Raw genomic sequence first — 20,689 nt, 5'->3', positions numbered from 1 at the left:
TCTTAAATGAACTCCCCTTTTCTTGGTCGAGAATTGATGTCTTTCATCTCTACCTATGCCAACCCCCCCCACCTCGCCAGCCCCACCTTACCCCCCCCCCGACACACACACTCAGTTTCAGATCACCTTTCTCCTGACATTCTGATACCTCGTGACTTAAAAAGCTTTTCTCAATGTTGATGATTTTAAAGAAGAAAAATTTACCAAGAGCCTCTTTAATTTCAAGGAGAAAATGAGCATATTGAAGGCAATGCTGAATCAGTCTCATAAATATAAATTACAACTGTGTCTGCTACCACTTCCTCCTCTTATGATAGTGTAGTTCAGCAAGCCTTGATTCTATTGCTTTCCCTTGCCAGCCCTTTGCCCGTCTCCCTAGGCTTCATAAACAAGTAGCAGGCATGGTGCTGTCTGCTGTAGAGAGAGGAAAGATATATTTATGAAGCAATTATTCCATGCCGAGCCCCTCACAGCCATTGTGGCTTTTAATTCTCACAGTCAGGTGACAGAGTTTTATTGTCTCTTTTATAAATTAGGAAACAGACAACAAGAGAATTTTAATTCGTTGTTTAATGATCAAAAGCTAGGAAATAACCAAGTTGGACTTTAAATCCTTGTCTCTCTGGCCAGTTCCACTGACTATCATTCAATCCCCATTTTTCCTTCTTTCTTTCCTTTTTCCTTCCTCTTTCCTTCCTTCTTCCCCTCCTTCCTTTTTTACTTCTTTTCCTTCTTTTCTTATCTTCCTTCCTTCCTACCTTCCTTCACTTGACAAATATTTATCTATTGCCTACTATGAACTAAGAACAGAAGCTGCAAAGCCAATTTTAAAAAGGATTCTTAAGCAGCTCACAGTCCCCTAAGGACTGGCACAATACTCTGCGACTCATTGGTCTCTAGTTTCTCTAGGAAGTAGGAAGTGAGTTCAGCTGCTAAGAGTGAGCAGATAAGAGGACTGAGAGAAGACTGGACGGTTAAGACAAGGCAGCTGTAACTAAAACAGAACACTGGGAGCCTTGTTAATAGGTTCCCTGAGGGCCCCTTGGAATGTAAAGCATGGTCAAGCTTTAGCGCCTTCTTCCTGGCTGTTTTGTCACAGTCACAGCTGTCACAGTGAGTTGTGTTGTGGCTAGGTGAGGATGTCAGGATTTCCAGAGTATTAGGGGCCTCAGTAGCATAGGTGATCCCCAGGGTCCAAAACAGGTGAGCATGAAAGCAACTCCAAGGCATTCCTGCAAGTAGCTGAGCAAAACTCCAAAGAACTATTCCAGGATCCACAAGTAGAAGTACAGCTAGTCAGGGAACTACTATGGGCTTGCTGAGATGTTACACTTGTTTCCAGGTAGGCCTGACCTGAGAACCACGTGACCACATGGGCAGAAGTGTGGCTTTGATGTGACTTGGGGCAGGACATTAAATGGATAATCTTCTATCCCCCTTGGCTTTAACTCTGTTAACTCTGAAGGTCAATGCATTTCTCAGAATATCTCCAGGTCTTATCAAAGTAAATGCTTTGCACATGTAGACTGATAATTAAGAAGCAATCCACTAATTTCGTGTCTCTGCATTTATGAGTCACTTCAGTTAATTGTACGTCGCATTGTTAGATTTAAGATGTGATACACAAAGCAATCAATGAGATTTCATTGGAACAAAGCAAACTAAATTACATGCCATGCTAGTCTTAGACATCTTTTATTATTCTGTGGTGAGAGAAGATAAGAGCTCAAGTTTTAGATTTGCTCTAACCTCACTCTTGAACAAGGTTTAGCATCTGTTGCCTTCTTTCTGGTGACTGCAACAAACAGATAGGCGTGTGGAAGAGGCTGCTTGGGTTTTGAAGGAAGGCAATGCAGGCAGTGTAACCCAGTGGTAGAGCATTTGCCTAGCATGCTAGACGCCCTGCAAAACCCAACCTCAAAAATGAATGAAAGGTATATCAGAACTTGCCTCAGAATCCTCCCTGGAGACCACCTATTAAAACCCTCACTTCTGTGCTCCATGACTGGCTTCCAATTCTTCTTCCTCCTCTCTGATTATTCTTCTCTGCTTTAGATTCATTCATCCATTCCCAAAATGGATTTCTGGAGATTTGTCCAGAAGACTTTGTCTTTTGTTCTCTCTGATGTCTTCTCAATTTCTTCTGACATCATGATCTCAAAACAGCCAGCTCTGTGTAATGGACACCCAAAGATAGACTTCTGCCAAGCTTACCATGTCTACTTCCAACCACTGACCATCCTCCAGTCATCCCACACTCAACTGAATTCATGCCCCAACTCTGAAGGGTTGATTGGGGGTTTTTTTACCCCCATAGTCGCCTTGGAACCACTCGCTTGGAACCACACTCTTCACTCTGCATGTCTAAACACAGAGAAAGATAGTGTTCATTTCCACAATCAACGTTTTACTTGCCTGCTTCCTCTCCCTCTGCTACTATTTTATCTCAAGTCTCTGTTCCCTCAGACCTGACGTTTGAAAGATTTGGAATTTTTCTAGACATTTAAACTGTCTTCCAAAGCTTAGAGTTATGTCATCCTGCAAGAGTCTCAACCCAACATGCAAAATAATCAGAGATCCTTATTTTTCTCTTGAACATGTCTTCCTTTGTTTGTAAACATAAACAAGAATAGCAATCTGCTTTATTCACTTAATCAAGCTCTATACTTCCAAATGCAGCATTTTTATTCATCAAATTTCAGAAAAGACCACTGGAACATCTAAAATAGTTATAGGCACTGCACAGATCTCAGACCTGTAACCAGAGTATTTTAAACTTAGGTGAATTATGCCTTAGAAACTGTGAAAATAATTCTTGTACTAGCCTTTGCCAAAATCTTGAACCAAAAGTAAAGATTTTACAATAAAACCACAGATGTGTTCCAAAACTCCAACTATCTTTTACCTCACTGGAAAAGTCAATTTATATGGATATGTTTGCATTACCATCGATTTTGGGGAAAGCTTCTGCGTACCACAAGAATAAATAATTTCTGAAAAGAGAAAAGTTTCCATTCCCATGGAGATTATACTTCTGAACAGACAAGAGAAGACTGAGGAAAGTTTTAAAGCACCTTTTATTCCTTGAAATAAAATGCTTTGGAAGGAATTATGAGTGGATTTCATGTGCAAAGCTTTCAAAGTAAAGTAAAAACAAGCTTTCAAAGTAAAAACAAGCTTTGCAAAGCTTGTTTAAGTAAATTTAATGACATAATAATAATGATTTCTGTTCTGAACATATTTCATTGATCCCTATATTCACTGACACAGGCTGTGAAGGAAAGGAGAAAAAGGAGCTGGGTAGGGGATGAGTGACAGCTGGCCTGAAGTCTCTATGTTGGTAGGGGAGCCCAAGCATAGCTTGGGCCATGGACAAAGGGAGCAGGAAGTCCAGCAACCAAGTAATACAGGATCTCATGACCTAATCTTGCTTTGTGATGAGTGGAAGGTTCTATTCTGATTTAATTTTTTAATTATTATTATTATTATTATATATATTCTTTGTCAGTTGTGGGTCTTGCACTCAAGGCCTTGGTGCTGTCCTTGGGCTCTTTTTGGTCAAGATGAGCGCTCTACCACTTTGAGCCACAGTTCCACTTCTGGTTTTCTGGTGCTTAATTGGAGATAAGAGTCTCACAGACTTTCTTACCCAGGCTGGCTTTAAACCCCCATCCTCAGATCTCAGTCTCCTGAGTAGCTAAGATTACATGGGTGAACCACCAGTGCCCAGCTCTGATTTTATTTTTTTAGTTGCACAAAATAATAGGTATTATTATGACATTTCTACAGATATATGCCACACACTGATTCTTTTCTCCCCCATTACCCTTACTTGTCTCTCCATTTGATTTCCACCTTCAATACTCTTTTTTTGTTTCATGACTTTTTGTTTATTCACTTTGTTTGTATGTATCTATATTTCACATGTGAGAGAAAACATGAATCATTTGTCTCTCAGTCGACCTTATATCACTTGACACGTTGACCTTGAGTTCTATCCATTTCCCAGGAAACAACATAATTTCATTCCTTTTATTACTGAGTAATGTTCTACTATATGTAGATACTATATTTGCTTTGTCCATTCTTCTACTGATGAACTTCTAGGCTGATTCCATAACTTGGCTATTGTAACTTTTGTGATACCATAAACATGAGTATGCAGGGATCTCTAACTGACTTACATTTTTCTCACTTATATCTCCAGAATAGTAGAGCAGGATCATATGGTTGTTCTGTCTTTAGGTTTTTATTTCCATACTGATTTCCACAGTTTTTGCACTAATTTACATTCCCACCACCAATATATAAGATTCTTTGATCCCTACATAAGAATGAGTTGTTTGAGAGTGTAAGTAATGCCTAAATAAATGAGCTAAAAGGTGTCACTACAGCTGGATTTTTGAAAGAAAATGGACATGTGAGAACAGGCTATGCATCCTAAAAAAAAAAAAAAGAATGGCACCTTAGGATTGCATTATTTTATATGCCATTTTATATTGCCTGACTTTAATCTCCAAAGAAGTAATGTATGGTGTCCCCATTGTTTCTTATTGTTAATGAGCTTTTTCCTAAGACAGGCCACTTAATTCTATTTTACTATACTGCATTAGTTTCTTGGAGGTGGATTCCATTTTTAAGTTCTCTGTTTCCTTAGCCATAATGTTCTCTGGATCTGGGAAGTCCCTCTTGTTTATTTCCAACAGAATATAATTTTAATTTAATGTAATATAAATCATACTTGGTGATCAGCATATGCGTATGGCCTCTTCTAGCAATGAGTACCCAATTCTTACATGTATCAAACCCTTTAAAAATACATACTGTAAGATTTGAAGGCAAGAATAAAAGTCCTGAAAGGAAATGCCCTGTATGCTGCAATTGCTTAGAAATGGTTGATTCTAACAGGAAACCCGATGAACATGCTGTCCAGTTCTTGACTCAGAATCTTTCTAAATTCTTTGATAAGGACACAAAAGTTCTAAGTTAAAACTGTTGATAGTCTGTCATCTGCAGGAAGTCATTACTTTCACCAAGCACTGATTCCACAAAATGACATTAACTGTTGTTGCCTACCATGATTCTCCCTTTGAACAGAATACAGACAGATGGGTGATCAGTAGGACAGCCTCAGATAATGTTGGCCTTTTGGAAATTCTTAAGACTATTTGGTAGACTTCCGAACTTAGAGAGTAAATCTAGAGCTTTCCAGTTGTGTCAGAAGAAAACCATGAGGTTTAGAAGTATACTTTTCATGGGTCTGGGAAGGTGGCTCAGTGGTAGAGTGCTTGCCTTGTGTGCATGAGACTCTGAGTTCGATTCCTCAGCAACACATAAGCAGAAAAAGCCGGAAGTGGCGCTGTAGCTCAAGTGGTAGAGCACTAGTCTTGAGTTCAGGCCCCACAACCACCCCCCAAAAAAAGTATATTTATCTTAACAGGTCTATTGCCAAAGTCTAATGATCTATATTCAAAACTACCAAAAGGTTCGAGGTGTTGAAAATTCCTTTATGTGGTATCCTGTCTGTTTAACTTATGCTTCTGAGCAACAATAATGACTAGATTACCTCCTGGAGTTTTAATTGTTATAATCTAATCAATCATTGAACACAGAAATCACCTCAGGGTCACACAGCAGGATACTGAAATAAATGTGTTGTTACCAGTGTGTGTGGGGGGGGGGGGGGGGATGAGATGTTTGTTTTTTCTTTTTTTTTTTTTTTTCCTGGTCTCGGAGATTGAACTCAGGTCCTGGGCTTTTGTGTTCAAGGGTGGTACTCTACCACTTGAGCAATAGCTCCACTTCTGATTTTTTTGGTGGTTAATTGGATATAAGAGTCTTACAAGCTTTCCTGCCAAAGCTGACTTTGAACTCTGATCCTCAGATCTCAGCCTCCTAAGTGGCTAGGATTACAAGTTTGAGACTCCAGTGCTGGGCCAAGTTGTTCTTGATGATTGTCATTCTGACTAGACTTAGATAGAATCTCCTTGTCAGTTTGATTTGCATGTCCTTTATAGCTAAAGGATGTTGAGTATTTATTTGTGTTGTTATTATTATCCATTCATATTTTTTTGCCTCTCCCTCCTCTCTCTCTCTCTCTCTCTCTCTCTCTCTCTCTCTCTCTCTCTCTCTCTCTCTCTCTCTCTCTCTCTCTCTCTCTCTCTCTCTCTCTCTCTCTCTCTCTCTCTCTCTCTCTCTCTCTGTCATTTGTGGAGCTTCAACTCATGGCCTGGGTGTTGTCCTTGAGGTTTCTTTTTGCTTAAAACCAGCACTCTACCATTTGAGCCACAACTCTACTTTCTGGTTTTTGGGTGGTTAATTGGAAATAAGAGTCTCACAGACTTTCTTACCTATATTGGCTATGAACCATGATCCTCAGATCTTAGCCTCCTGAGTAGTTAGGATTACAGGTGAGGGCCACCAGTGCCCAGCTATATACTTACTTCTTTTGAGAAATGTTTGGTCAATTCATTTATCCAATTTACTAATGCAACTTTTTTGCTGTTGAATTTTGGAGTGCCTCACATATTCTCTTATATTAATCCCTTGTCTGATGTGTAATTGGCAAAGATTTTCTCAAATTCTGTAGGCTGTCTTTTCATTCTAGTCATTGTTTCTTTTAATGTGTAGAAACCTTATAATTTAATGCAACACGGTTTGTCAATTCTTATTCATATTTCCTGAACCACTGAAGTCCTTTCCAGAAAGCTGTTGCTTATGCCTATATTTTGAAAGGTTTTTTTCTGTTTTTATCTCTGATCATTTCTAAGTTTGAGGACTTACAATAAGATCCATTTTAAGTTGATTGTTGTACAGGGATCTAGTTCCATCTTCTATATGTAGACATCAAATATCCCTAAAATATTGTCTTTTCTCCAAACTATGATGTTGGCACATTTGTCAAAAAATCAGTTGGCTATAACTGCATGGGCTTATTTCTGGATCTTCTATTCCACTGGTACTTAGCTATTTTTGTCATGTAGTTCTGTGGTATAATTTAAAATTAAGTATTTATTGTGATACCACTTGGCATTGCCCCTTTTGCTCAGGACCACTTTAGCTATTTTTGATGCTTTATGCTTCCATATTTATTTTAGGCTTGATTTTTTTTTTATTTTGTGAAAAATGCCATGGACTGTTAATGGGTATTACACTAAATTTATAGATTGCTTTCAGTGATACAGCCATTTTTATCATATCAGTTCTGCCAAATCTTGAACATAATAGCACTTTCCATAGAATGTATTATTCAGTTTCTTTCCTTAGTGTTTTATCGCTTTCATTTTGGAAGTCTTCTTTCTTTGGTTAGGTTTATTCCTAAGTTGATTTTTTTGAGGCTCTTATGAACGGGCTTGTTTTCCTGATTTATTTCTCAGAATGTTTATTGTTGAGGTGAGTTTTATATTAACTAACAGAGGAGTAATAAGAGATGTAAAGATAGCCCAGGCTTCAGGTTTGGGATATTACTGTTAATTTGACCCATGAGTGACAAGTTGTGTAACGATTTAGACCACCTTAGGGTGAGAGGAGTGTCAAAGAATGGAAATTCCAAGAGAAGTGCCAGTCCCAGTCTTCAAGATGGCCACCAGAATTATCAAGAGTAGGGGGGGAAGGGCAAAAGAAAGGACACTGAAGACATAGTAACTGCAAAGCTGGAGGGACTCCTCCTCTTTTTGGTAGAGAAGCTGAACTTGTAATGTGTTCTAGGGTCCCATCAGGGTGAAAAGGAAAATATGAGGGAAGAGGAGGGGGAACAGGACCCTGTATGCTATGGAATACCCTGAGCCAGACATAATCACCTCACTATCATTCCTGTTCCCTTAACTGAATTATTCCATCATCTAGGAAATGTTCATTATGCTTCCAACCACAGAGCCATGGAATTTGGAAATTATTGGAAAGAAATGCAAAATCAAGGTGTTTGTGGCTCATGCCTATAATCCTTGCTACTTAGGAAACTAACATTTAAGGATTGCAGTTCGAAGCCAGCAGGGGCAGGAGTCTATAAGACTCTTATTTTCAATTAATGCTATAAAAGCAGGAAGTGGGGCTGTGTCTCAAGTGGTAGAGTGCTAGCCTTAAAGTGTGGGGATAAAAAGCTTAGGAAATGCACCTAGGCCCTTCAAACCCCAAGTCGGAAGGAAGGAAGGAAGGAAGGAAGGAAGGAAGGAAGGAAGGAAGGAAGGAAGGAAGGAAGGAAGGAAGGAAGGAAGGAAGGAAGGGAGGAAGGGAGGGAGGGAGGGAGGGAGGGAGGGAGGGAGGGAGGGAGGGAGGAAGGGAGGGAGGGAGGGAGGGAGGGAGGGAGGAAGGCAGGCAGGCAGGAAGGAAGGAAGGAAGGGAGGAAGGGAGGAAGGAAGGAAGAGAGGGAGGAAGGGAGGGAGGGAGGGAGGGGAGCAAGGGAAGGAAGGAGGAAGGGAGAAGGGATTCCTAACTTAAATGAGAAAATGGAGCCTCAGAAAAATACTATAAAATATAGTTGAAGACTTGTGAGTCAAATAGATTTGACTCTAGAATAATCATCAGCTCTTTGACTTTGGGAGTTGTCTAGTTTACAGTCCCAATTTCCTGGTAGATAAAGTGGGGAAATTATGCTTACCTTAAGCAATTATGGTGATTCACTTTGATAAGTTAGTATTTTATTTATCTTCTTTCTATTTCTCCCGACAAGTAAGCACATCAAGAAGTTAAAGACTTTTGACTATTTGTCTCCTGCTCTATGCCCAGTGCTTAGAACAATGCCTGAAATTTACTTAGTAATGAACATTCACTGATTTATATCAAGTCTGGAATCTGTTGAGAATAATGATAAGAACAACCATAGAAAGCCAAAATACAGTAGTTGGGGAGGCCCACATGGGGGCTCACAGCTGTTTTTATTCTAATCATTGTACTTGCAGGTAGCTTTAACAATTAATAAATATATACTTACTAATCACCTTCCTGAAAATATCTTCTATTTTTCAGTGGAGAAAAAAACTTTCATATTTTTTACTACATCTATGCCGGTTTAGCTGGAAAGAAGAAACTAGCCCTTTACAAACTGCCTGAAAATAAGCCTCCCAGGTACTCCTCCAAGAGTTATTTCCATAATGCTATCACATAATGCCATGTAATCTCAGGTAGTTATTCTTCCTTTCATCTTTTCCTTCAGGTACCTACAAAATGACTACCTGAGAACAGTACAGGACATGACAAATAACAGTTTCTATAAATCTCAGTATGAATTAGTTGAGCAATGTTTCAAAGTCATAGGTTTTACAATGGAGGTGAGTATAAAAGACATTGGAAAGTCTTCCTTTTCTACTGTATGCATCACTGGTGTTGGCAGCTGGCACTTAATGAGCTTAATTAATGTCAGGCTCTATATACAGTGTTCCATGTGATGCCCTGTGTGGTATTTATTGAGTCTTTGATCATCATCATCATCAGCTTTGATGCTTTAAAGCTGTTCACTGCTTCACTGGTTTTTCTTATAAAGTTTCCAAGTATCTCTGCCTTTGTTTCCTTTTTCATTCTAGTTATATATGGGTTAGGGCTTTGCTTTTTCGTTGCGACTATTTGTTTTTAATCTGAAAAAGTTTTCGATCTGGGTGTACTTACAACACATTCTATACACTTTTGCATTACCTGTATTATTATTAGAAGCATTATCATTTTTTGTGATGGTACCAGGGCTTGAACTCATGGCTAAGTTACTGTTCCGCAATTTTCAGGGCTTGAACTCACAGCAAAGTTACTGTACAGCTCTTTAGCTCAAGGCTGGCACACCAGCCATACCACCAGTTCCAGCTTGTTGTGGGGCTGGTTTCCAACCACAATTCTCAGTTATCTGCTTCTTGAGTAGTGAGCTGCCAGTGCCTGGCTCATTACAGGTATTATTGATTTCAGCTTTATCTTTCTTATGCTTATTTATTTAATCACTTGAAGATCTTTGTTCTCTTTCTTAAGGCGAATACTCGATTCCTCTAGTTCTTCATTTTTCTGATTTAATCATAAAAGCATGTAAGGCTATGCATTTATTTCTAATCATCGTTTGTCTCTAATACCGATTTGGGAATTTCTTTATTTCACTTTTCATTCTTGTACCAACATATCTTATTTAATATGGAGTCTTGAAGGGCTTCAGAGATGCAGCTCAGTGCTGCTGCATGGACTCAGAGCCTGTGATGAAAGAAGACACTCTCTGGATGCGAATCAGGCTTTCAGATAAACCCTTAAGAGCAACAGAGGGAGTGGATAGAATCAAAGTTCATTAAACACGTGCAGGGGGATGTCACAATGGAACCCTTTCATACATTTAATATATGCGAACAAAAAGAAAATATAAACCCTTTAGGAAAAGATAATGTAATTTGTTGAATTTTCGTTTTTTATAAATGACCTTCCTGCAGCTTTATGAAGATAAGTGTCTGCTTGAGAAGCTTACCAAGATTCCTTGTTAGTTAACAGAGCTCTAAAAGTTTAAGCTAAGTAAGATTTTATATATAGGTGACTCTTCTCAAATAGTTTGGAAGTTTTTATCAGCAGGACATAAAATGTGGAGGTGCTAATAGAAGGGTAACTTCACACAATTCATTCCAATTTTATGCAGTGAAGTTGATTCAAGTCATTGTATAACCTCCTTATAGAACCATGTTAACTCCTGTGCTGGTCAGCTTTCCATCACTATAATGAAATTCCTGAGATGATTAACTTATTGAAAGAAAAGGCAGGCTGGGAGGTAGCTCAGTGACAAAGCACTTGCCTAGCCAGTACAATAGCCTGGGTTCAATCCCCAGTACCAAAAAAAGAAAATACAGTTTAAAAAAAGACTTATTTTGGCTCACAGTTTTAATAATTCCATGTCATGACTGGTTAGCCTTGGTGGTGATGAGACAGTCCATCATGATATTGATATATAGTAGACCAAAATCATTTACACCACAAGTCCAGGGTTGACAGAGAGGAGAGTGTCATATCCCACAATTCTCTTTGAGAGCACACACACCCCCTCCCCCCCCAAATGACCTAAAGACCTCCCACTGGGCTCCATGTCCCAGTATTTCACCACTTCCTACCCTGAGAACCATGCCTTTAACACATAGACCTGTAGGAGTCTAAATTCTGAATTATAGAAACTACCTTCTAAAACAGAAGGCTGTCAACCCTGTGGTATAATGCATGCCTATAATCCCAGCGTTTGAGAGGCTGAGGAAATAGTCTTCTGAGTTCAAGGCAGCCTAGCTATGTAGTCAAACAACAAAAAAGAAAAAGGAAGAAAGTAATAGCTCTAAAGATGTAAATTTCTTAGCATAGAACATCATCTCCAAAATTTGAAACTCAATGTTACAGATTTACATTTGTGCCTGGGTTGGCCTAGACCTATGATCCTCTTCTTCTTTAACACAAGTAGCTGGGATTACAGGCATGTACCATCATGTCTATATCCCCTTACTGCCCCTATCCCCCCCTAGGCTTCTCTTTGAAAGCTTTTGGCTCCATCTTGGATAGCCTTCATGCAGAATTGCAGGAGGACAGCTTCAAGATCTTGCCTGTAAGGAATGAAATATGATCCCTGTCAACAGGAAGAGGACAAGACAAATGCAAAAAAAATTAATTTAAGTTTAGGGTCCTGCCTAGCAGGGAATATTGAAGTAAATCCAGAATAATCTTTGTTCAGAAGGGTTCTAGAAGATCTGCCTAGAAGATAATTGGTAGGACAAGAATACATAGATTAAATGGAATTCCAGTGACTTCATTCAGTCCTGCTATTTTTTAATATATATGTATATATTTATTGTAAAGATACCATACAAAGCGGTTACAGTTACATGAGTAAGGTAATGAGTGCATTTCCTATAGAGCACTGTTACCCCTCCTTTGTTTTTCCCCTACCATCCCTTCCCTCCCCACCTTCCCAACTCTCCCCCACAAGCTGTAAAGTTCATTTTCAACATATTGTACATCTTACTGTCAGTCCTGATCTTAATAGGGACTTTTTAAAAAGAAATATTTGCTCTGTGCAATCTTGAGAATGGACAAAGTAGAGTGAACAATGATAGAGCAAATGAAAGCTGGGTACCAGTGGTTCATATCTATAATCCTAACTATTCAGGAGGCTGAGATCTGAGGATCATAATTCAAAGCCAGCCCAGGTACCACCAATTAGCCAGAAGTGGATCTGTGGCTCAAATGATATAGTGCTAGCCTTGAACATAAAATGCTCAAGGACAGCACCCAGGTCCTGAGTTCAAGGCTCAGGATTCACACACACACACACACACAAACACACACACACACACACACACACACACACACACACACACACGATTAAAATATTTCCTATTCATGTGTGAAATGCCATGGTGAAACTCCTTTGAACAATTAGCATGCACCACCAATGTAGGACAGAAATGTCAAACAGGTTTTGTCAGTGTGCATCAGTACTGGTGGGAGGAAAGAGGAATATGATCAAAGTACTTTGTGCACCTGTGAAAATGAAACAGTGAAGCTTATTGAGATTGGCTCAGAAATGGGAGGGGAATGAGGGAGAGTGATAGAAGTTATGAGTCTTATCAGGGTATATTGTCTGCCTATATAGGCATGTCCAAATGAAATTCCTCTGTACAAATAATTGATGCAAATAAAAAAATTTAAAGAAATAATCAAGATGATATGAAATGAGCTTAGTCTTAATTTAAAAAGGAGACCGTATCTGTAGCAATGAATAGAGTAAGTTGGTACATCTCAGAGAAAAGATTAATGGAGGAATTTCAATTTGGATTGGGTAAGCTGGGCTCTGGTGGCTCATGCCTGTAATCCTAGCTAGTCAGAAGGCTGAGATCTGAAGATTGCCATTCTATACTAGCCAGGCCAGGAAAGTTTTATGAGACATTTCTCTCTAATCAACCACCAATAAAGTCAGAAGTAGAGATTTGGCTCAAGTGATAGAATGCTAACCTTGAAGGGAAAAAAAGGCTCAAAGACAGCACCAAGTACAAGCCACAGGACCAACACAATAAATACATATATACATATATACATACATACATACATACATACATACATACATACATACATATATATATACATAGGGATTGGGTACCTTTTTTGTGTGGCCTTTCCCAAGAGCCAATCAGGAGTTATATTTCATCAGACAATTCCAACCTCACTGCTTTCACAGCCTAAAAGTTCTGAATAAACATCACTACTTTGTTTATAGAATTGTTTCACCTGCCTAAAAAGGTGAGAGGTTGAGGAGCCAGAAGGAACCTAGAACCAGAACCAAATAAGAAGTACATTTTCATAGAACCAGAAGGAAGAGCTGTCTTCTAAATGCACTGGAAAGCCAAGCTGGAACTCAACCTTAGGCAGATACTTACTTCACTCACCAGAAGCCCTGTGTTGAAGTTGGATACCTTGTAGAGATAGGAGCCCCTCTGTGACCATCTTCTTTGAGTGATGAATGGATGGACCCACCTGAAGCTTCAGGCTGACAGCTTGGGCTCTCGGCTCTGTATCTACTAAGCTATACCTGTCACCTGGGAACTGGCTGACTCTGAAGTGTCTAAGGCAGAAAAGAGATGACCAGGGCCCCTTCTCTCTGTTGCTACATTAAATAGTTTTTAGCCTAAAGAACAAAATCCATTGTTGGCTATCTCTCTGCAGACTTCTAGAGAAGCTTGAATACTTTGCTCTTAGGTCTATATTGTCACTAAGAAGAACTTTCTCTCCAGATGAGACAGCACCTATTGTTTGGGTTGGACGAAGGTTTCAACTGCCCTCAGCCTTTATTACTTTTGATATTTTTCAGATAGAGCCTCATGTTTTAACCAGAGCTACACATTTGCAATCCTTCTCCCTATTCCTCCTGGATAGCTGGGATTACAGACATGTGTAGCTTGTTGAATGGGCTTGCTAATTGTGTGTCTGACTGACCTCAAACTGTAATCCACTTAATCCACCTTGCTCATAGCTGGGATAATCAGCATAGGCCATCATACTCAGCTTCAGCCCCTAGTTCTTACAACGTCCAGTCTGTGAATCTTATTCTCCAATCACCCTTCAAAAGGCATTAGAAAAGTTAGATAGGATGACTGGATTGATACATGGTGACAAGATGGTCTACTTGGGTAGTAGTATCCTTTGTGGAGCAGCAGGATTAAACTGAGGAGCCGAACAAGTGAGAAATGAATACCTGGGTGGAGGACAGAGCATCTCCTGTCTCTGATGAGCCATCTATTCTAGAGAGCGATGTCGTAATTGTGCTGAGAAGATTCCACAAGACAATCTCTTATAGACACAATCTCATTTTTAGGCATTAATCAATGTCCCAGGCATCATAAGCAATCACTTGAAGCCTTTGCTCAGAAGACAAAAATAGTGTCCTCCTTCTGAGATTTTTCTTTTATTATTATTATTATTATTAAGTTTTTTTATTGTAAAAATACCATACAGAGGGGTTACAATCATGAGCAAGGTAATGAGTACATTTCTTATCAAGCATTGTTGCCTCCTCCTTTGTTTCCCTTTACCATCCTTGCCCTCCCATCTCCCCCATCCCCCCCTCCTACCCCGTTCCCTCCCTGCCAAAGTTGTAAAGTTCATTTTTCGACATAGCATCTTGTACATTTCATTGTTGTAATGGTTCCGCCTGTATCCCTATTTAAACAATTCATTTTTTTCCTTCCCCTCCCCAAATTATACCAACATCAAATACAGTGAAAACAGGGGTTATACCATGGGGGAGGGACATACAAAGCAACCAAAAAATCATCTTATAAATATGTTAGAAACAAAGAAAAACCATTTGAGTCCTTATCTTGGGGTTCATTTCACCTAACATCAACTTATCTGACCGTTTCTGCTTGTCTCAGACATATACTAGTTATAGAGACCCAGAAATGCAACAAATCAAAGAAAGGTTGGACAAATGGGATTGCATGAAATTGCAGAGCTTCTGAGATTTTTCTACACAGTATAAATCCCGGTGAAACTGCATCAGAAATATGCACTGGCTGCCATCATATTAGTTAGCTTACCCATTTCATACCACCCCAACGCTCTCCTGAGCACTGGCACTTCTGTTTGCAGCTTTGTTATTTTCCCCTGGCACTATTCAAATTCGAGTCTGATTGATCTTCCCCTTCCTCCATTATTTGCTCTCCCTAGCATCTTATACTCCTACAGCTTGTACCTGTGAAGACAACATATTTAAGTCACGCAGAGTATTTAAGAGCACTCTGCTCTCAAAGCAGAGCCAGTTTGTTTGGGCTGAATGAAATAAAGAAGCCAGTAGCATGCATCTTCTTCTCCAATCCTTGATCAGAAGATGAACTTTGCTAGTGGATGCTCCTCCTAAAACTGTTCTGATGCTGGTCGGCCTGCTAAGGTGAATACAGAAGTTGCTAATTAGATCTCAGAGAGGCCTCCAAACTGAGAGGATGCAACACATTGATCAACCAAAGCAGACCCTTCTGTGACTTCTTCCTGGTTCTTTCCCCATATTTTTTTAAGTCATCAGAAAAGCTGCTCTACTTCTTGCCAGTCCACTGCCCACATGTTGCTATCTCTGAGGCAAGGAATCATTTTTAATTGGTTTGTTTACTTCTTAGTTGCACTCCATAGAGGCAGAGGTTCACTTATATTTGGCTCCGCTGCTTTCTATTGCTCAGTTGGACAGTGATTAGTCACATTGGAGTGGAGCCAGTTTTACAGTTACCATCTACCAACAAATATAATTCATTTATTTCAAACTATGATCCAAATTTAAACCTAGTCAGGATTTATCAAAGAGATAAACTAGAGCATAGGATAAAAGAGACCATGATGATCTGTTTCTTGTTCTGAAGTAAAGACTTTAATCCCATGCAAGAGAATCCTCCACACCCTGCCTCCCCCCTTCCCCCCGCCCCCCTGCCCCGGCCAACCCTCCCAGAAAGTGATGATCTTCTACCTCAAATAGAGTCAACAGGACAGACTGGCCTAATTTAAGCCAACAGAATTAACCAGAGTGGGTGTTTATTTCCTTTGTATCTTAGTCCTGATTTTTTTTAAAAAAATCTTTTAAAATTATCTTGAAGTCGTTGTACAAAGGAGGTGCCATTTAACAAAGCAGTTTATGGATACAGTGTATCTTGATCAGTGTCACTCCCTTCAACATTCTCAATCCTCTTCAATCTCTACCCCTTCCTTTACTAAATTGAATATGTTTTATTGTTATTATCAAGGTGATGTAGAGAGGGGTTACAGTTACATGTCAGGTAGTGAGTACATTTCTTTTTGGACAATGTCACCCTGGCCTTGGCTCTCTCCCAAATTTTCCCCTCCTGTCCCCACCCACAAGTTGTGTAGTTCATTTTCAACATAGGGCCTACTGAGTGCCACTATTTTTCTTAATTTTGGGGTATACACAATGAATTCTTGACTGCATTCTCTCTCCCCATTTCCCTTCATTCCTCTACCCCTCTCTCCTTGGCCTCACTCCACCTCTTGCAAGTACCCATTTCTAATGTGCCTATGAACCTGTCAGTAAAAACAATTGGCAGTATGCAAGTGTTTATGTATGAATTAACTGAAATATACCAGATTCAATAAAGAGCCTAAATAGTAGATTTTTTTAAAAGAAAGATTAGGTCAAAGCCAAACAAAATCAGTCCTGCTTTTTGTTGTTGGTGGTGGTGGTCATGGGGCTTGAACTCTGAGCTCTTCAGCTCAAGGCTAGCACTCTACCACTTGAGCCACAGCGTCACTTCCAGTTTTCTAGTCATTTATTGGAGATAAGAGTCTCACCAGCAGAGCACTGGTGACTCATGCCTGTAATCCTAGCTACTCAGGAAGCTGAAATCTGAGGATCTCAGTTCAAAGCAAGCCCTGGCAGGAAAGTCCATGAGATTCTTATCTCCAATGAACCACCAGAAAACTGGCTCAAGTGGTAGAGTGCTTTACTTGAACTGAAGAGCTCAGGGACAGCACCCAGGACCAGAGTTCAAGTCCCACGATGGACCAAAAAAAAAAAAATCAGAGTCACTGACTTTTCTGCCAAGACTGGCTTCGAACTGCGATCCTTAGATCTCAGCCTTCTGAGTAGCTAGGATTACAGGCCTAGCAGTTCTGCTTTTTTAATGCTATCTTTCTGACTTCCTTGGATTTGTCCTTTGTCAGTAGCTGTTTCAAGTCCATTTTGGAAAGAGGAAGCTTTCATTATTAATGAAATAGCAAGATTGTCTCATCCGCCTGATCAGCACCTTGCCTCTAGTGCCAGTGTTCTGCAGTGGAGATTCCCCTACCCACCCACCCTCTTCCTCTCCCCTCTCTCCTCTTTCTCCCTCTCCCTCTCACTCTCCCTCCCTCTCTCCCCTCTCTCTCTCTACCTCCCTCTCTCCTTTCTCCCCTCTCTCTTTACCTCCCTCTCTCTCCCCTCTCCTCTTTCCCTCTTCCTCTCCCTCATCCTCTCCCTCCCTCTCTCCCCTCTCTTCCTCTCTCCCTCTCCCTCTCTCTCTATTCCACCCTCCCTCTCTCCCTTCTCTCTCATTCTCTCTCCTTCTCTCTCTCCCCTCTCCTCTCTCCCTCTTCCTCTTCCTCCCCTCTCTCTCCCCTCTCTCCCTCTCCCTTTTTTTCTCTCTCCCCTCTCTCCCTCTCCTCCCTCCTCTTCTCCCTCTCCCTCTCCCTCCCTACACCCCCCTCTCTCCTCTCCTTCCTCACCACCCCCTCCTCCCCCTACTAGTCAAAGCATTGAGCATCCATGAACTACTACCCCTTCTTTTTAAACATGATTTCTGGTGAGGTTAGGAGTATGTAGGTAAAAGACATTGGCACTGTTTGTTTCTGGCTGTGTGTCTTTAGACCAATAACTAAACTTTACTTCACCCAATATGTTAATGGCCTTGAAACAAAGTACCTAGTTGTTGTTCTCTGTTTGGTTCTTTTGCCAGTTTTAAGGCTTGAACTCAGGGCCTCTTGCTCTCACTTGGCTTTCTTGTACATAGCTGGTGTTCTAGCACTGGAGCAGTGCTTGCAGTCTCCCTTTATCTCATTTTACTTCTTTAAAAATCCCTTTTTTTTCAAATGCTTTCAAGTGTCAGAATCCAAGCCCAATGAGTTATTCTTATTTGGAGAGTTGTTTCAGAGGTTGTAACATGTGAGGAGATTAATATAATTCTGGAATTACATATTCATTTATGTATTTGAGAGTATTACATATCACTTTTCATTTTGCCCTTTTCTTAGAAAGGCACAGTATTTCAGTTCGGATGTGCATTGCTGTGGGCTTACTTTGAGGGTGTTCCATTTTTCTTCCTACAAAAGTTATACATTGAGTGTAGGTCTGCACAGGGACACTTCCCTACCTCTTGGCTAAGTTTCTGTCCAGTATCTGTTACCTAGGTAACTGGCAGACCTGGAAGCAGTCACCTTCCCCTCCTGCTAGGTCACATCCTGTGCTACTTCTGGTAACATGCCTCCCACGTGACCTTTGGAGGGTCCCAAACCCTGAGGTCACATCCAGATCCAGTGTGGCCACACCTTTTCCCCACCTGGCCACACCTCTTCCTTTCCCTGGCCTAGATAAATCCTGGCCCAGGGGTGGGTAACCCCTTTTCCTTTTCAGCCATGCCTCTCCACCATGCACGGCAGGGGCAGCAGTTTGGGAAATAAACTTCTTTTCCTGCCTGAATAGTGCATGGTGTTCTCTTCATCAGCTATCTAATGAAACCTACCTATTTAATATACCTAACATTGAGAACTGGCAAAGTCATGAGTAGTAAGCTGCTTTGTATTTACAGCATTGTGTTCACATCCCAAATCACATCACTCATAAAGAAGCTTTTGGAAAGCTGGGTGCCAATAGCTCATGCCTGTAATTCTAGCTACTCAGGAGGCTGAGATCTGAAGATCGTGTTTCCAAGGGAGCCTGGACAGGAAAGTCTGTGAGACTCTCATCTCTAATAAGCTATTCAAAAAAGGTCAGAAGTGACACTGTGGTCCAAGTGGTAGAGTGCTAGCCTTAAGCAAAAAGAAGCACCTAGGCCCAGAGTTCAAGCTCAAGTACCAGGATGGGCAACAAGAAAGACTGGGGGAGGGGGGAGAAGGAAGGAAGGAAAGAAGGAAGGGAAGGAGGGAAGGAGGGAGGGAAGGAGGGAGGGAGGGAGGGAAAAAAGAAGCTCTTTTGGAATACTATGTCTTACAAGTCAACTGTCTCTTACAAAGCGCCACCATTGGCATAGTAATCCGTGCGTTCAGTCCTTCTCACCATTCTCGTTTTCATAATCTAACAAAAAAAAATCACTTGTTTGTCATTGTACAAGCTTTGAGTCATTGCTGGCTGTGTGGAAGAAGTGGCCCTTCTCTAAGTGTGATCCACAAACCAACCACAGAGCTCCAAGTTCTTCAAGTCCTGCAACTAATACATTGCTGTTTACATAAAAACGGTCACACAAACCATTACACACCTATTAGAATGGCTCCCCAGCAGTCTTGTAGCTCAGTGATACAGCACATGTGTAAGTCCCTAGATTTGATGCCCAGTACTTCCCACAAACAAAGAATGACTCAAGAAAAGGTATAGTTCAATTTCAATACAATTGGCATTGATGATAACTATTTAAATCCCCAACATCTCTTTGTACATATTTAACATTTCTTTCTGAATCACCCACTCAAAACGAAAGGTAGCAGCTGGCCCAGGCATGTACTCATTGATAGAACTGTTGCCTACCAGATGTAAGAATGTGGATTTGATCTCTCATACTGGCGGGAGAACAAAAGGAATGACTAAATCTAAAATAATGATAACATCAAGTGCTGGGAAAGATAGCAAACAACAGTTCTCAGGCATTGTGAGAATGAAAAATGGCAAATTCCTTACAGACTATTCCTATACTTTCTGTATAATTCAGTTATTACTCCTTGACGCATGTCCAAATGATTGAAAACTTAATAGGCATACAAAAACAAACACATGGAAATTTATAGCAGCTTTATTTATAACTGCCAAAATTTCAATGCAAATCATGATATCCATTTGGATGGATGAGTAGACCATGCTGTATCTAAATAATGAAATACAATATAACACTAAAAAAGAAACTGGCTTCTAAGCCAAGATCAGATATAAAGAAACTTTAAATGTTTATCACTGAGTGAAAGAAAGCCATATGAGAAGGCAGCATATTATCTGCTTCCAAATATGTGACTTCTACAAAAGCGAAAATTGCTGAGACAATAAAAAGATTAGTGCCTGCCAGGGGTACAGAGACAAAGAGGCAAAATAAGCAGAACACAGAGACATTTAACACCACTCTGAAAAGCACTACAGGGGTGGATAATTGTCATTGTGCATCTGTCAATAACCACAGAATGTGCAGCAGCAAAAGTGAATCGGACTTTGGGTAATCATGTGATAACGTAGATTCATCAACTGTACCAAAAGTACCACTGCAGCACACAGATTGTGTGTGTGTGTGTGTGTGTGTGTGTGTGTGTGTGTGTGTGTGTGTGTGTGTGTGTGTGTATGCTCACGTGCGTACATGTGCCATTCCTGGGGCTTGAACTTAGTGCCTGGTAGCTGTCCCTGCACTTTATTTTAAAAGCTCAAGGCTTAGCGCTCTAGTTCTTGAACCACAACTCAACTTACAACATGTTGGTGGTAAATTGGAGTTGGGAGTCTCACAGACTTTCCTGATTGTGCTGGCTTTGAACCAAGATCCTCAGA

The 20,689-nt window shown here is 40.4% G+C and overlaps 1 protein-coding gene across 1 annotated transcript in view; it reads left to right on the top strand.

The window, feature by feature from the left end:
• Myo3a (myosin IIIA) overlaps positions 1 to 20,689 on the top strand; it is a 156,592-nt gene that overhangs the window by 71,253 nt on the left and 64,650 nt on the right. Inside the window, exons 14-15 of the mRNA XM_069998310.1 lie at positions 8,965 to 9,063; positions 9,152 to 9,266. Of these exons, the coding sequence (XP_069854411.1) occupies positions 8,965 to 9,063; positions 9,152 to 9,266 (214 nt within the window). The remainder of the gene's footprint in view (positions 1 to 8,964; positions 9,064 to 9,151; positions 9,267 to 20,689) is intronic.

The sequence above is a fragment of the Dipodomys merriami genome, unplaced genomic scaffold, assembly GCF_024711535.1.
Source record: "Dipodomys merriami isolate MVZ:Mamm:240054 unplaced genomic scaffold, mDipMer1.0.p SCAF_51, whole genome shotgun sequence".
NCBI lineage: Eukaryota > Metazoa > Chordata > Mammalia > Rodentia > Heteromyidae > Dipodomys > Dipodomys merriami.
The sequence above is the reverse complement of the archived record's forward strand: the minus strand, read 5'-3'. Positions and strand labels throughout refer to the sequence as shown.